This window comes from Sceloporus occidentalis, unplaced genomic scaffold (assembly GCF_023333645.1).
Source record: "Sceloporus occidentalis isolate IW3139 unplaced genomic scaffold, rSceOcc1.0.p SCAF_4, whole genome shotgun sequence".
In the NCBI taxonomy this organism is placed as follows: domain Eukaryota; kingdom Metazoa; phylum Chordata; class Lepidosauria; order Squamata; family Phrynosomatidae; genus Sceloporus; species Sceloporus occidentalis.
The window spans coordinates 59,226,838-59,242,368 of NW_028316984.1; the positions used below are offsets into that span (position 1 = coordinate 59,226,838).

The 15,531-nt window shown below is 41.5% G+C and overlaps 1 protein-coding gene across 2 annotated transcripts in view; it reads right to left on the minus strand.

Annotated features, from left to right (window-relative positions):
- LOC149313897 (histamine N-methyltransferase-like) overlaps positions 1 to 15,231 on the minus strand; it is a 38,105-nt gene extending 22,874 nt beyond the window's left edge. Inside the window, exons 1-3 of one of the 2 annotated variants that reach the window (XM_089523320.1) lie at positions 15,171 to 15,231; positions 4,608 to 4,754; positions 1,046 to 1,098 (exon numbers count right to left, since the gene is read on the minus strand). In XM_089523320.1, coding sequence (XP_089379446.1) covers positions 1,046 to 1,098; positions 4,608 to 4,738 — 184 coding nt within the window. In that variant the 5' untranslated portion in view covers positions 4,739 to 4,754; positions 15,171 to 15,231. Of the gene's footprint in view, positions 1 to 1,045; positions 1,099 to 4,607; positions 4,755 to 6,147; positions 6,196 to 15,170 lie in introns of those variants that run through there. The other variant, XM_089523319.1, reaches the window with a different exon arrangement.
- Positions 15,232 to 15,531: the final 300 nt, after the last annotated feature.

The following is a 15,531-nucleotide window of genomic DNA, read 5'->3' on the forward strand; positions in this document are numbered from 1 at the left end:
AATTCACAGCGGATAGAATACCGTGTTCCTGGACATCCATGACTGACAGAAATAGCAATAGCAATAGCAGCTTCATTTATATACTGCTTCATACCACACTAAGCAGTCTCTAAGCCATTTACAACTGTAAACTCATTGCCCCAACAAGCTGGGTACTCATTTTAGTGACCTTGGAAGGATGCAAGGCTGAGTTGCCCCTGAGCCCCTGGCTGGGATTGAACTCACAACCTTGTGGTTTGTGAGTGAGTGGCTGCAGTACTGGCATTTAAACACTGCACTACCAGGGCACATGGCAGATGGCTGTTCAGTTGCTCCATTTTGAAACGATGCCATTATCGGCTAATTTCAGTTGCTAATCCCAGTTAGAGCAGACCCATTAAACAAGTCAGGAACAGTTCTGTAAAGGAACATTTACAGAAGTCCCATTGATTCAGATGTTGTTATGTTATGTGCCTTCAAGCCTACTTTGGCTTACAGCCATTCTATCTTAGAGTTTTCTCAGTAAGATTTATTCAAAAGTTTGCCACTGTCCTTCTCTTAGGCTGAAAGTATATGACTTACCCAAGGTCACCCTTGGTGTGGATCTATATGGCTGTGCTGGGATCCGAATCCTGGTCTCTCAGAGTCCTAGTCCAGCACCCAAATCACTCAATTTATGTCAATGTGCTTTAGATATCAGATATTGTTCTTATAGCTAAATTAAAGTATTACAACATAATATCTGCAGGACAGGACAGGAAATATGGGATCACAGATGGACCTCATTTTAAAAAATAACATCCCAGTCCTACGCAGGATTATGTACTCCAAGATCATTAATTTCAGCCCATATAAAAGTGTGTTGTATTTAATTCTATGTATTTGTTTTCCCAATCAGTCATACATATTGTAGGCAGTTCTGTTACTGGCTACTTTACTTGCAATTTCTTCTTTGTTCTCACTGAGAAAATGAGTGGTAAACTGACTGAATTACAGTATATAATATCCATACTAATAAAATACAATTCAAATTATTGAATATATTGTTTCATATATTTTTACTCACCTGAACCACCCCCAACACTTAACACATTTATTTGGGATTTTCCATCACCTATACTAAGAGAAAAAGATATTACATCTGTTAAAACAGTCTGGTGGTAATCAAAACGTTTTTCTTTGCCAAATAAAATGATCCCAGGATAGACTTATAAAGACCCTATGCAAAGAGTTGCAAGCTTGAATTTTGGTAGGTTGTATTGGCAAACATGGAAAATGTCTAATGGCACATCTCAGTGGTATTCCTAATTGCACTAATATCCTCATTTATATGTAAATCGTTGCCATTCAGAGACTTATCATGTTACAAAAGTAAGCCGCAATGCAGTGGTAAAGAAGTGACTTTCTTTTTACCTCTCCATATGCTCTCGAAGCACTTCTGTTTTGTTCCCAGGGGAGACAGTCGTAATACTGTGCCTTTTGTCATGCTGGAAAAATCTGCTAGAGAAAAGGCATGGTTTTAAACCATCTCCCTCTGAAACAGAAGTGCTATGTTATCATGTGAAGAGGTAAAAAGAAAGCCACTTCTACCTCGCCTACCTCATCTCAGCCAATTTTGGTAATGCATAAGGCTCTCATTCTTATATAGAAAAGGGGTGTGAATCAAGCAGCCCTCCAGACATTGTTGGATTACCAGTCCTAGCACTGGGAGCCAAAGATAATGAAAGCTGGAGGTTGTTGGAATCCAGAAACTGGAGGGCTTCATGATTCTTACCACTAATCAGTTCTGGCAAGGACATTCAGTCCCTAGGTCAACACGCTGCCAATAGGTTTCTTTAGCTTTTCCATGTTGATACATTAAGACAATATAGGGAGGACCTACAAAGGAAATAAATAAATGAAAAAATAAGCACTACTTAAACTGTGTACAAAAGAGATAACCAATGAATTTAATAACTACATTATCAAATGTCTTCTAAAACCCAAGCAATAATGAATGACATGATTTCTTACTGCTGCTTATTTGCACAAAAATATGTGCCAAGCCCCATCATGGCAATACCTTTCTGGAATAATGAGACTGTGTGCTTCTGTGAGGCAAGAAACTATGCTGGCAGTATGGTCTCCTATGTCAGGCAGACTTTTGCTGAGGAGCCAGAACAAATGTACCAAACAGCTACTGGGCAGCAGTAGTGGAGGGTGACACTGATGAAGGATTTCAGAATGGCACCTTAGTTAACACTTGTTAACTACTGCACAGAAGGAGGAATGGTAAACTTTGTTTGAATGTCTTTTACCATGAAAACCCTTTGGTGAAACAATCCAACATGGAGCTGACCCTGTCACCCCTGCTCATAGCCTGTCACTTCACCAGTGCCCCAAAGAGTCAGGTAGTAGCAGTGACAGTGACAGAAACATAATTATTTGTTGTATTTTAATATTATTACTGAAAATATTTTGGAGGTTTAAAATGATCCATGCCAGGTGTACACCACTGATGAGAAGCAAAAGTAAAAGGGAACAGAAATAGTGTTAGAACCTGGAATGCAACTGTTCAGTAACTTGTGTGCAGCAACAAAGAGAACTACTACAGTTATCAATTCAGAGGAATAAAAAATAACAACAAAAAAACCCCAAGCAACCTCTTCCACAAGTTCTGAGAAATCAAAGAGAAATGTAAACCAAGAGTGATGCTGTTATACAAACAGCAGGGGTGTACATTTCATGACCATGAAGTAATATAAAGGCATTAGAATTCATTCAAGGAAGAACTATTTGAAGATTAACCTACAGTTTTAGAAAGTGAAGTGGAAGGTACATTCAGAACACTTGGAAGAAATAAATTCCCTGGAACAGTTGGCTTACCAAAAGTGCTGCTTTCAAACTATGGAGACAGAATCTATTCTATTTCTAATTGAAATCTGTCAACAAAAACAATGGAAAACTAAACAAGGGCTGACAGATTGAAAATACTCAATATACTTTCCAGTCCTCAAGAAAGGGGATATGAGGGACTACAGTAGCCACAGGATCATTGCATTGATCTCCCATGCAAGCAAAGTCATGTTCAGAATTCTACCCCCCCCCCCTCAAAAAAAAGACTTTGACCACATATGGAGTGAAAAATACTAGATGTCCAAGCTGCTTTCAGGAAAGGACGAGGCATTAGGGATCATATTGCAAACATATTACATAGTGGAATTCATTCAAGGAATGCACCTTGAGTTCCTTCAATTCCTTGAATTCATTCAAGGAGTGCACCAATGAATTTCAGAAGGAAATAAGCCTGTGTTTTATAGATAATAGCTGGGCCTTTAACTGTGTAGATCTTGAAAAACTTTGGGTCACTCTTAAAGAAATGGATGTCCCACAACATTTGACCTATATTCAGGACAAGAGGCACTATCAAGACAAAATATGGAAAAACAGAATGGTTTCCAATTGGCAAGGCTGCGTTTTATCACCCTGTCTGTTTCATTTGTAGGCTGAATATATCATAGAGATTACGCAGGATTACACTCAGAACAAGGAGACATGAACTTTGCAGGAAGGAACAGCAACAGATTAGGATATGCAGAGGACACCATACTTCTAGATGAAAATAGGAAAGACTTGGAGTGTTTACTGCAAAAAGTCAAGGAAGAAAATCCAAAGGCAGGTTTATATTTCAATATTAAGAAAACACAAAAGTCCACACATAAGTTACATAATTTGAAAAAAATGAAGATGCTGAAATACTTAAATTTTTCCATTACCTTGGCTCAGTAATTAACAAAAATGGAGCCTGCAGTCAAGAAACCAAAAACCAAAACAAAATAAAACAAAAACCTAGGAATTGGAAGGACAGCTATGAAGGAACTATACAAGATCCAGAAGTGTCGAGATACATAACTGAATATTAAAGTAGGATTGTTATTGCTATTATATTTCCAGTTTCTATGGATGGTTGTGAAAACTGGGCATGAAGAAAGGTGATAGGAAGGAAATTAGCTCACTTGAAAAGTGCTGCTGAAGAAGAGTTCTATGGATAATGTGGACTGCTAAAAAGACAAATAAATTGGTCCTAGAGCAAATCAGACCTCAGCAATCTGTAGAAACCACAATGACTGAACTGAGAGTGTCATACTTTGGCCATATCATGAGAATATGTGACTTTAAAAGACAATAATGCTTGATAAGGCAGATGAAAGTAGGAAAAAAATACCATATTACTGGTGGATAGACTCAACCAAGGAAGCCACAGGAAGACCTGAGCAAGACTGATGATGATAGGGTGACTTGGAAGTCTCTCATTCATATGTCAAAGTCCACTTGACAGCAGTTAATTACAACATTTATTCCACCTGAGCATTATTTCCTTGTGAAGAAACTTTGAGATCTGTCGTCTGCCAAGTAAATCTATTCAAAGAGAAGGGTTTTTATTTTTATTTTTCTGGAACCTGACTGTCTGATCATTCATATTTGCAGTAGCTAGTACCACAGAAAGAAAAAAAGGAAAAGAGCTGAAAACAACGGTGTGTTATTCTGCAGACGTTCTTGCGAAATAGCTCTGTTGTCCACATAAACACACACAGACACCTGTCATATTCACAGAGTGAATCAAATGTTGGTCTTTTGGGTGCTTTTACCTGGATATTATGCCTGGCAGCTTCTTCTGAATGAATTCCATCATGCACTGATGTTCTGTTGAATTCTCAAGGAACAGACGAAAAGATTCAACATAGTGGCTGTGATCAGAGAGCAAGCTCCTCATAGTCATGGCTGATTCCAAACCACTAATAAAATAACAAAACTAATGTTATTTGGGCATGATATGGGCGTGTTTCATAGGATGACTAAATGTCATAACTGCAAAGGACAACATACCACAAAATGCAGGACATTTAAGAAAAACGAAGGACATAAAATAAAAGCTAAAAATACTAATATACTGTATATACTCAGGTATAAGTCTAGAAATTTTAGTCAAAAAATTGACCCCAAAAACAGAGGTCGACTTATCCATGGGTCAATGTTAGTACTGTTCTTTAACTCTTATTTTAAAAAAGGAACCATGCATTGGTGAAAGGCAAAGTATAATGTGTCTTGGAAGCACTGACCTTCCTCTATTCTCTCATCTATCCAGCTTTTATGATGAGTACAAACAGTTATGCCTTCTGGAATTTTGCATGTTCTTTGGCATTGCTTTCTTTTGCTTCATCCTTTAGATCCTTTCTTACATGGCCCTAAGTTTTACCCTTGACTTCTCCATGGGGCAGATCAAAATCCATAATTTTGGCTCCAAAACTTGCCCTTGACCTATACATGAGGCCGACTTATAGTCGAGTATATACGGTAAATGTAATTTCATGCTTCTGTCATGCTCAAAATGGAGGACATTTTAAAAATCTTCCTGGACAGAAGGTTGAAATGTAGGACATTCCTAGAAAAGGAGGACATCTGGTCACCCTGGTGTTACAAAACACAGAAAAGGAAATATCATGATACAGCATAGTGCCAGTAGTTCACTTAGGTCAATGTGAGCTGCTTAGATATATATAACTTCCAAACAATATTATGCAAGTAGACATAATGGGAAAGCACTTGTCAAAATAGCATATCAGTATTTTTATCAGACTTTGCACTGAGATCTTGACTGCAGAAAATGGCTGTGTTCTTCTTTTTTTTCGCCAGTCAGCAGAAAGCTCGGAGTACTGTGCCTTTGTAAATATAGGCACTGTTTTAAATTAGAACAATATAAGCAATTCCTATCAGAAATTATTTCAATGGCTAATTTCACTGAACCTTCAAGGTGATATTAAGATGGCTGGGGGTGGGAGTGCATGTTTCTTTTTATTAAGCTAGTATTCTGTTTTACTTTAACTTGATCCTAACCCCTCTTTGGGAACTTGTAAAAAATGGACTCTATTAAATAAAAATTGGGGCAGTCTTCTTCCTAAAGATGTTACTCTTGCTATATATTAAACAATGATTTAGAGAAGCACTTACTCCAAATTTTACTTATACTCATATAAAATATTTTTTAACAAATAGCTAGTTATTTCTATCAAAATATTTGACTGTTTGATTAATTCAAGTTAATATGGGAAAATCACTTTGTATCACAACTGCTTCTTCAGCTTTCCTCTGGCCTCTGGTTCTACACTCAGCCCTTGTCTATCTACTCACCACCAACAGTGTGCAGCTCTCCTCATCTCTAAATCTTTCCCACTTTCCTTTCCAATTGTTTTCATCCAGTCCATGGCCCTGACAACCATCAGCAATCTCCCTTTTACATCCATTATGCTTTTCCATCTAGTATACACGAAAATCTGCTTCCTTGGCCATTTCCCCTTCCACAGCTTATCAGCCTATTCCAAGTGGTCCTTCTTTTGCTGTGTTTTCTGTTGACAGAATACATGTGTTCATTTAGGCTCTGACTGAGTTTTTCCTACATTTTTTCTTCCTCCTGGGTTCTTTCTTCACCCAGCCTCTCAGTCATCATCTTCTCTACTTGTCTAACACCTCCAATTGATGTGTAAGAATTTTCCTGAAACAATATTCCCCTTGCCAGCACCAAGGTTAGAATTTCACAGAAAGCAGCACTCAATGTTATTACAGCAGCGTTTATTATTAACTGGAAAGATCCCACCTTTCAATTTCCCTATTTTCATAGGCAAGATTTCCAACAGAATTTAAACAACACCCAAAGACACTGCAGTGAATAAGCACAAAATTGCTTCTCCCCGACCATTTGGGCTGGGGAGGAGATTTTGCTGGCCTCTCATTAGAGACCAGCATGTTAAAGGAAAAGAGCATGCTCTGCTGGCTGTTGGGAGAGGAGGGTAAGGGGTTTAGCTTGCTTGGGGCTTCCCTGCCCAAACTCCTCTCACTTGGCTTCAAACGCTGGAGCAGGAAGGAGGCCTGAGATGCCTGTTCCTGCCCAGCACTCCTTTGGCCGGCCTTGGAGAAGAGGGGCCTGAAAGCCGGCTTGATTCAGGATAAGCCAGCAGGAAGCCAGCTGGCCTGATTGTGGGAAGCCCTTGGCAGGACAAGAGATCTCTGGAGGCTAAGTGATGGGGCTGGGAAGGGGGCTTGGGTCCTTCTTCACAGCAGCCCTCAGTTGGGCCTCTGGCGGAATAAGAGAATATCCCCTTCCAGTTCTGTGCCTGCTACCCTCCTCCACTGTTAATAGTTTCAGTAGCAGCCATTTGGTTTGAGGCTTGGCAGCCATTTTGTATTGGCAGCCATTTCATATAGCTGCCTTGCAGCCTTGTTGTGGGAAGAAGGCCTGGGGCTCAGTGAGGAGGGTCCTTCCACTGCAGAGGGCCCCAACTTTACATAACAATCCTCAATCAGACCTATTCCACTAATACCTTAAAGGACTCAGATCCTGTCTGATGTTGGGAGCTAAGCAGTGTCTGCCCTGGTTAGTATTTGGGTGGGAGGCTGGCAGTGCTGCAGGCTATATTTCAGAGGAAAGAAGTGGCAATGCCACCTCTGAGTCTTATTTTAGGCTAAAAAGGTTCATGCTAAGCTGGGTTTGTCCAGATGGTTTTTGTAGGGGAGTGTGCCCATAAACACAAGAGCAGCTGGTGTTTTATTAGTGCTGGCTGCCTCCCTTGCTGCTGATAAGTGTGGCAGCCATTTTCTATTGGCAGCCATTTTATATAGCTGCATTTGAGCCTTCTTCTGGGGAGGCCTGTGGCTCAGTGAGGGTGCTATGCATCTCCAGGGGGCCCTAGTTTGGCATAACAATCTCTAATCAGTCATTTGGGAATAAAGTTTTCATGCTAAGCCAGGTTGGCCTGGACATTTTTTGGGAGGGAGTCTGCAAATAAACGCAAGGGCAGCTGGTGCTTAATTCCCTTTATAACAGCATTCTGTGCTGGCTACCCTCCATTACTATCAGTGTGGCAGCCATTTATTATTATTATTATTATTATTATTATTATTATTTCCCCAGCCATTTATTATTGTCACATTGTCAGCCTTGTTGAGAGGATGTCTGTGCTTCTACAAGGGGCGTCATACAATTTCAGGGGACCCCAGTTCCACATGTCAAGTGTTAATCAGCCATTTTCAAATTAATTTTTATGCTAAGCTGGGTCCAGTATGGATGATATTTGGAGGGGAGTCCACCGTTAAATACAAGGATGGCTGGTGACACAAACATATACATTCATTAATGTTGGGATGGGTGATATATTATGCAATTCAAGTTTGTTCTGTTCAGTATGGCCTTTGTTTTTTGGAGCACATCCTTATAATAGGAACTATCATTTACTCAGTTGAAGTAATTGCTAATAGCTCCAAAGAAAGGAATAGAGGGAGAAGGGCCCTGCCCCCAAAGAGGAGGATAGTGATAAAGATATTTATTGCGATTCAGTGCTATCCAGGTTGCAGGCTTTGGAATCTGAGAGGGTGGAATATGTTCCAAATGCATCTTCTGGGCATATGTCAGCTGTGATGTTGGAACAAAAGAGATTATTTAACAAAGTTTGCTCTCGTCTTACTCCCCTTGAGCAGTTACAAGCCCAAGATGAGGGTTCTTCGCAGTCAATGTGTCAGGAGGCTTCCAGAGGGTCAGCGAACTACAGTGGATGGTAATGTTTCAGACATTTCACCAGGTGAGGAACTTGAGCAACAGTTTCTTTCATCACTGGTCACTTGACCACGGGGTCCAGGCCAGTTGCAGGCTGTATCACAGCCTAACCCCATACCTGGGACTTCCATGGCTACAGGGGTGCCATCTTCCCCTTCTGCTAGGCCTACACAAGGTGAGCGCTTGCATAGTGGACATCTGGTCCAGAAAACGCCTATTTTGTCTTCCTTTCATGGTTCAGGACCAACAAGCCAACAACAAAAACTGTTATGCTGGGAGTTTGGCTCACAGGGTGTCTGTAACCGAAAGCCCTGTAGGTTTAAGCATGAATGCTCATTGTGTGGAGGGAATGAATCCTTTAATAACTGCACCCTGATAAGGGGACAAATGGGACATAAGGACCAAGATACGAGAAAGGTAGGTGGCCCTGCCACCCCTGCTACAAAAGGGACCTAGCTCATTAGATGCTGATACCTTCTCTATCTGGCTGAAACGTTATCCCATCAGAGAGGCTGCATTGTTCTTGTTAAAAGGTTTTACTTATGGTTTGAAGATCCCCTTTTTGTGATATTTCGTCCCCCTTTCTGGCTCCTAACTTAAAATTAGTTAGGCAAATGGGAGACCTGGTATATAAATGATAATCAAGGAAGTTCCGAAGATAGGTTGATTGGACTCTTCCAGGAACCTCCTGTTCCAGACCTGTGGGTCTCTCCATTGGGATAGTCCCTAAGAAGACACTGGGGAAATTCCAGCTTTGACATCATCTTTCTTTTACCAAGAGAGACTGTGTTAAGGATGCCATTCCACACAAATTGGCTACTGTTAAATATATCTCTTTGGCACTTCCATGAGGGAAGTCAACAAATACGGATTGAAAGCAGAGTTGGCAAAATGTGATATTCAGCTTTTCTCCTGTTGCCAGTTCACCCAGGCAAATTTGATTGGTTAGGTTTTAGTTTTGGTGGTACATTTTATATGGATCTGACACTTCCTATGGGGTGCTGAATGTCTTGTTCAAATTTTCAAATGTTTAGCACATTTTTGAAATGGGTGTTTAAGACCAAATTGGGCTTAAAAGGGGTTATACATTATTTAGATGATTTCCTGTTCACGGGGGCATCTAGCTCTGGACAGTGTCTCCAATTACTACAGTGTTTTGAAACATTAGCTGGAGAGTTGGGGGTTCCTTTCTCACCAAAGTAAGACAGAGGGCCATGCCAATAGCTTACCTTCCTAGGTAAAATTATAGATATGGTTAACCAATGCTGGTAGAGGGTCAACTGCTTTGCTTCCCTTAGAAAGGCAACACTAAGGGAATTTCAAGAGCTCATTGGCCACTTTAATTTCAACTTTAGGGTTGTGGCCCCAGGTAGGGCCTTCTTAAGATGCCTCTGTGATGCCTTTGGTGGGATTTCACACCCTTACCATAGGACAAGGTTGATGCAAACTATCCACCATTTGATCTATTCTTAGATAAGTTCAGTGGTATAACCATTTGGAGAGAGGTTAAGAAGCTAGAGGCCCAGCTACATATTTTCTGATAATACAGGTTCAATAGGCTTTCTAGTCCACTTTTTGAAAAGATGGTATGCCCACAGGTGGCCTGTGCAATAATTAGAATCAGATATTACTTTAGACTTAACATTCTTGCAATTGTTCCCCATTTTAGTTGTCGTACATTTATGGACAAGCGAGTTGGCCAACTCTGGTGTGACAACATGGTGTTTGGACAAGTAGTGAGTTCACTGACCTCTAGATCACATAAAGTCATGAGATTAAAATGTGCATTCACATTGCATTGCTTGTCGCATAACATTCTCTTCGCAGCCTCCCTGGAATTGATAATGAGATTCCTGATTCTATTTCTTGTATGCAGATGGAGCGATTCAGGCAACTAGCTCCAGAGGTGGCAGATTCTCTACACCAGAGGTGGCAGATTCTCTACACCTGATGCTAACGGACATATGGAATATTGGCAGGGAAAATTAGTTCTGGCTTTGGGATTGTCATTGACGCCTGCATCAAAGAAAACCTGTGTTGGGGCGCCCAATGAATTTATGACAGTCCAAAGATGCTCAGGGTTGGCTGACCGGTACCCTGTGTCTGTTATACATTTCTTACAGTTTTGTGTGTCCTTACATGATAAAGGATTAACAGTTTTGTCTAGACAGAACAGGCTTTCGGCTATAACCTTTTGGCTACAGCCATGGTACTTCAAGTGATTTTAGGATACATAAGCTACTGGAATGATGGTACAGGGAAGCTATAATAACTAAGGACCCACACAAGCTTCTGTCACCCAATATTTTAAAGGGTCTCAGTGTTATTTGGCCATCTCTATCCACTTCCTCTTATAAGGCAATGCTTTTCCATGCAGCTGCACTAAATGCCTTTTTTGGCATGCTGAGGATAAGCGAGCTAGTGGTAGCTTCAAGACAAGATTTCTCCAATAAGGCCCTGTTATTTCAAGATGTTACTCTATCCGAGCAGTCTATTTTCCTTTTTATCCATTCCTCCAAATCAGACCAGGCAAAAAATGACAAGGTGCTGCAACTACTATCATTCAGTGATAAATAGCTCTGTCCTGTTAGAGCTTTAGACAAATTCCTACAAGTTAAAGGACATACCCCTGGCCCTTTGTTATGCTATTTGGATGGGCTACCAATCACCAGGTTCCAGTTTTGTTCAGTTCCAGCAAGAATATTAAATTGTTTATGCCTTAACGGAGTTGTATTTGCCACATACTCCTTTTGTATAGGGGCTGCATCTACAGTGGCTGCCTTGGGCGTACATCAACGAGATATGCAGAGGATCGGTCGATGAAATCTCAGGTCTATGGGTCATGTTTGCGACCTCTGACTTATTGATGGTGTTTTTGTATGATCTGTTTCAGATGCAGTACACCCTGTGATGAGACACCATGTGTGGATCTGCGGACACATCATGGTGTTCTGTGTGGTCCGCCAAGCCAGGAGGTGCCATTTTGGAAGCCAGCTGGGGCTATCAGATAAGGCCATTGTTGAATGGAAAGAAAAACGTGTCCTGTGGTGGCACGGGCTACTGTCTTTGGTGAAGGCCAGTTTCTGCTCCCTCTTGTTTTGGAGATGCATTTGGGAGGCAATGATTTGGTTTTGTTCAATGGCAGGGCCCTTGTTTGTCAAGCCATTCATGACATGCGGTGCATTCATGAGAGATGGCATTTTGTTATGCTGTTAGAGTCGGCAAAGCTGCCACACCAAGTTTCGGGCGGTGGAGGTGATCCACGCCTTTACAGTAGGGTCTGTAAAAGGGCCAACAATAAGATCTGCAAGGCTATGAATGGAGGATTGGGTTTCTACCTGGTTCACGATGATATCATGTTGCTTAAGCCTGAGCTCTACTGAGCGGATGGCATCCACGTTTTTGAAGTGGGGAACCAGCTCTTTCTTCGAGATCTGCAAGCAGGGGTTTTGGCTGTTTGGCCAGCCTTGTGGGGGATAGGGGCTAAGCGGACGCTTGCCCCTTATCTGTGGCATAGGCGGGAGGAGATAGATGTTTCGGTGAACACCTCGGCACCCTCCTAAAGGGTGAAGCTAGGTCTCTGGAAATCACGTTTAGGTCTTGCGAGTAAACGTGAAGGGAAAGAGACTTGCCTTGGGGCTGGCTTGAGATTTAAACCCTCACTTAAGTCTGGCGAGTTAAGTGGGGGAGTCTTGGGTTGGCCTTCCGGATGCCGGCCGGGGAGCAACCCAAAGTATGGATTGCCCTTGGGGCACAGGTGTTTTCGCCCTTTGGAAGCTGGGGAATTGGTCTTGGAGCAGACCATCTGCCAGCTGTTCCTACACAAGGTTCTCCCCCCTGGTTTTTTGCAGTTCTCGAAGAAATAAGTTTAAATAAGTTGAGTTAAATAAAATTGCCCATTTTATAACCCAGTTCTCTGTGTCTGGTCTCATTATTAATGAGTTGGTCAGCAATGCTTCTCCCCGACCATTTGGGCTGGGGAGGAGATTTTGCTGGCCTCTCATTAGAGACCAGCATGTTAAAGGAAAACAGCATGCTCTGCTGGCTGTTGGGAGAGGAGGGGAAGGGGTTTAGCTTGCTTGGGGCTTCCCTGCCCAAACTCCTCTCACTTGGCTTCAAACGCTGGCCCACCCTCCCACCTCGACATCAGTGTGAAAATTAATTCTGGTCGCCTCGGGGCCGGGTAGGAATTTTCTCCCCTTTCCAAGGGTTTTTTCACCTACCCCACACTGTTGGTTGAGGACTTTGACAGTTGGCATGGGTGTGGTCATAAATAGGTTCCACGCATAGGCGGGGGGAGATAGATGTTTCGGTGAACACCTCGGCACCCTCCTAAAGGGTGAAGCTAGGTCTCTGGAAATCACGTTTAGGTCTTGCGAGTAAACGTGAAGGGAAAGAGACTTGCCTTGGGGCTGGCTTGAGATTTAAACCCTCACTTAAGTCTGGCGAGTTAAGTGGGGGAGTCTTGGGTTGGCCTTCCGGATGCCGGCCGGGGAGCAACCCAAAGTATGGATTGCCCTTGGGGCACAGGTGTTTTCGCCCTTTGGAAGCTGGGGAATTGGTCTTGGAGCAGACCATCTGCCAGCTGTTCCTACACAAGGTTCTCCCCCCTGGTTTTTTGCAGTTCTCGAAGAAATAAGTTTAAATAAGTTGAGTTAAATAAAGTTGCCCATTTTATAACCCAGTTCTCTGTGTCTGGTCTCATTATTAATGAGTTGGTCAGCAATATTCCCTACTCTGCAACCCCCCAATGTGTGCAGAGGTTTATTGACAACCTGGCTGTCAGCATTCATACAAATGGGTCAAGGGATAATTGGAAATCTGTGGTGATTGCTTAGTTTAGAGGAAGAGAGCGGCTACTAGAATTGACTTTTCACTAGTAATATAACTGACATTTACTTTTTGTAGTCACTGATGGTGTTTAGACTGGATAAATGTATACCTTGGCCTGTTACAGACTGCCAAAATAAAGCTGCTTCGGGTCTCTTTGGAGGTATGCTATTTAAATGAAGCATGGGTCCTAAGAGTCCGGAGGTCGCGCCAAAGCCACACACCATTCCTAAGCACTGGAGTGCAGCTTTGGTGCAGCTTCCGGATTCTTAGGATGCATGCATCATTTAAACAGCATACCTCCAAAGAGACTCAAAGCAGCTTTATCTTGGCAGTCTCTAACAGGCTTGAGTTCATATAGTTTATTCTTTCTCCTTGTTAAGTATGGACTTTGTAGTCCACATAGCCAAAGACAAACCAAGTGCCATGTATCTGACATTCCACTGATAAACCTCATTTTTGTGGTCCCGCTTTCCAGATTAACTGATCATGCAGTGAGCTTGATGGGTCAAAAGCTGTACATGACCTCCTTGAGCTTTACTGTGTGGAGTAGAGGCTACAATAGAGAGGTTTCACATTTTCACCAGCACTTCCAAAACTGTACAGGATGCATTCACGCATTACATAATTTGCTTAAAATGTTGAATTTCTTTGTAAGATCAAGAATAGAGGAAAAACTCCAGTTCAAAACAGTGGAACCAACATCAGAAACAAATGTGATAATGGTAACTGTAAACAGGACTGAAATATTCAGCACAGCTCTCAGGACTGGTACTGCCAGAGTTTACACATTCTTTTGCTCAAACCAACCAACCCCCTTTGTATTGTGGAGAAAACTGGAAAATTCAAACCACTTGGCATTTGAGATGTTTTATGTTCTTTGGTCATTTACATCTGAAAAAAACATTGAGCTCTCCCAATTTCCTGGAATAAAATATCAAAGCTTTGGTAACAATCCAGTGAACTTATTCCTGAGTAAATATATGCTGGATTGTGTGTAATAATTGTATTTATAGACCTAACAGTGGCTTTTATTTCTCTGTTTTAGCTACAATGTGCATCAAATATTCTTCCCATGAGAACATAGATGAATTTTTCACTAGCATTCCAATATAACATGGATGGCAATGTAATGTAAGTCACACATTGCTGATCCAAATATGTGAAGGAGAGCATGGAAAGGGCTTGCAGGGGGGAGGGGGATTGTCTCTACTTTCCAGCCAGCATAATTTGAGAAGGTTTAGTTCAAAAATAAAACTTTTCCAAGCGCTATACTATGGGATTTTGTGCAGTTTAGGCCTGCAAATAGATGTGCATAGATGTAAGCCTCTCTGAGTTCAGTGAAGTCTATTCACAACAAATATATAATTGCAGTGCATGCTGTTTACTTTTTCTAGGAATTCTTCTAAACAAAAGGGCCAGTTCTGCTTTTAATTTTTTTTGCAATAACATAAATGGAACTGCTCGATTTTGTTCATCACAGAATCAGACCTTCGGTTAGCCATGCTCATACACAGCCTTCCTTTGTGGATAAAATCGTATTTCAAAACAGCCTGTTTGGCCTACAATCCTCTGTATGTTTATCAAGGAGCAAGCGCCATTGAACATAGAGGGACTTACTTCTGTGTAAACATGACCTGGATTGCTCTGTCAGGGAACTTTAAATCAAAATACGAGGGTGAGGAAAAGTTACAGTGTAAGACTGTTGATTTCAAATAGCGACAGATGATTTCTATTTTTCCTTCCCAGGACATAATTTGAAAACATTAATACTTACATGTAAATGTCTCTGCTTTGAGGAAGTGCTAGTTTTGATCTGTGGGAGTGTTGTAACAGGGTTCAGGAAATGGATTCGTAGTTAAGCAAAGTACATTTTTACAGGCTAAATCTATCTCCACCCACCAAATCAGTGTCTTGGCAAGCAGTGCACATTCCTGCTCCAGAAAGAAGAGAGAGAAATCCCTGGCAGATGGATCAGCCTTGAATGAATTTAAAAGTCATCAGAGCTATCCCTCTGCCTTCATTTTCACTGGTTTAAATCTGAAATGGCTCTCACTGTATGCAGAGAATCTAGCTGCAGGCATTTCATTTAAAAACAGGAGTACTTACTTTCAAAACACTATATGGTGGTTGTTATT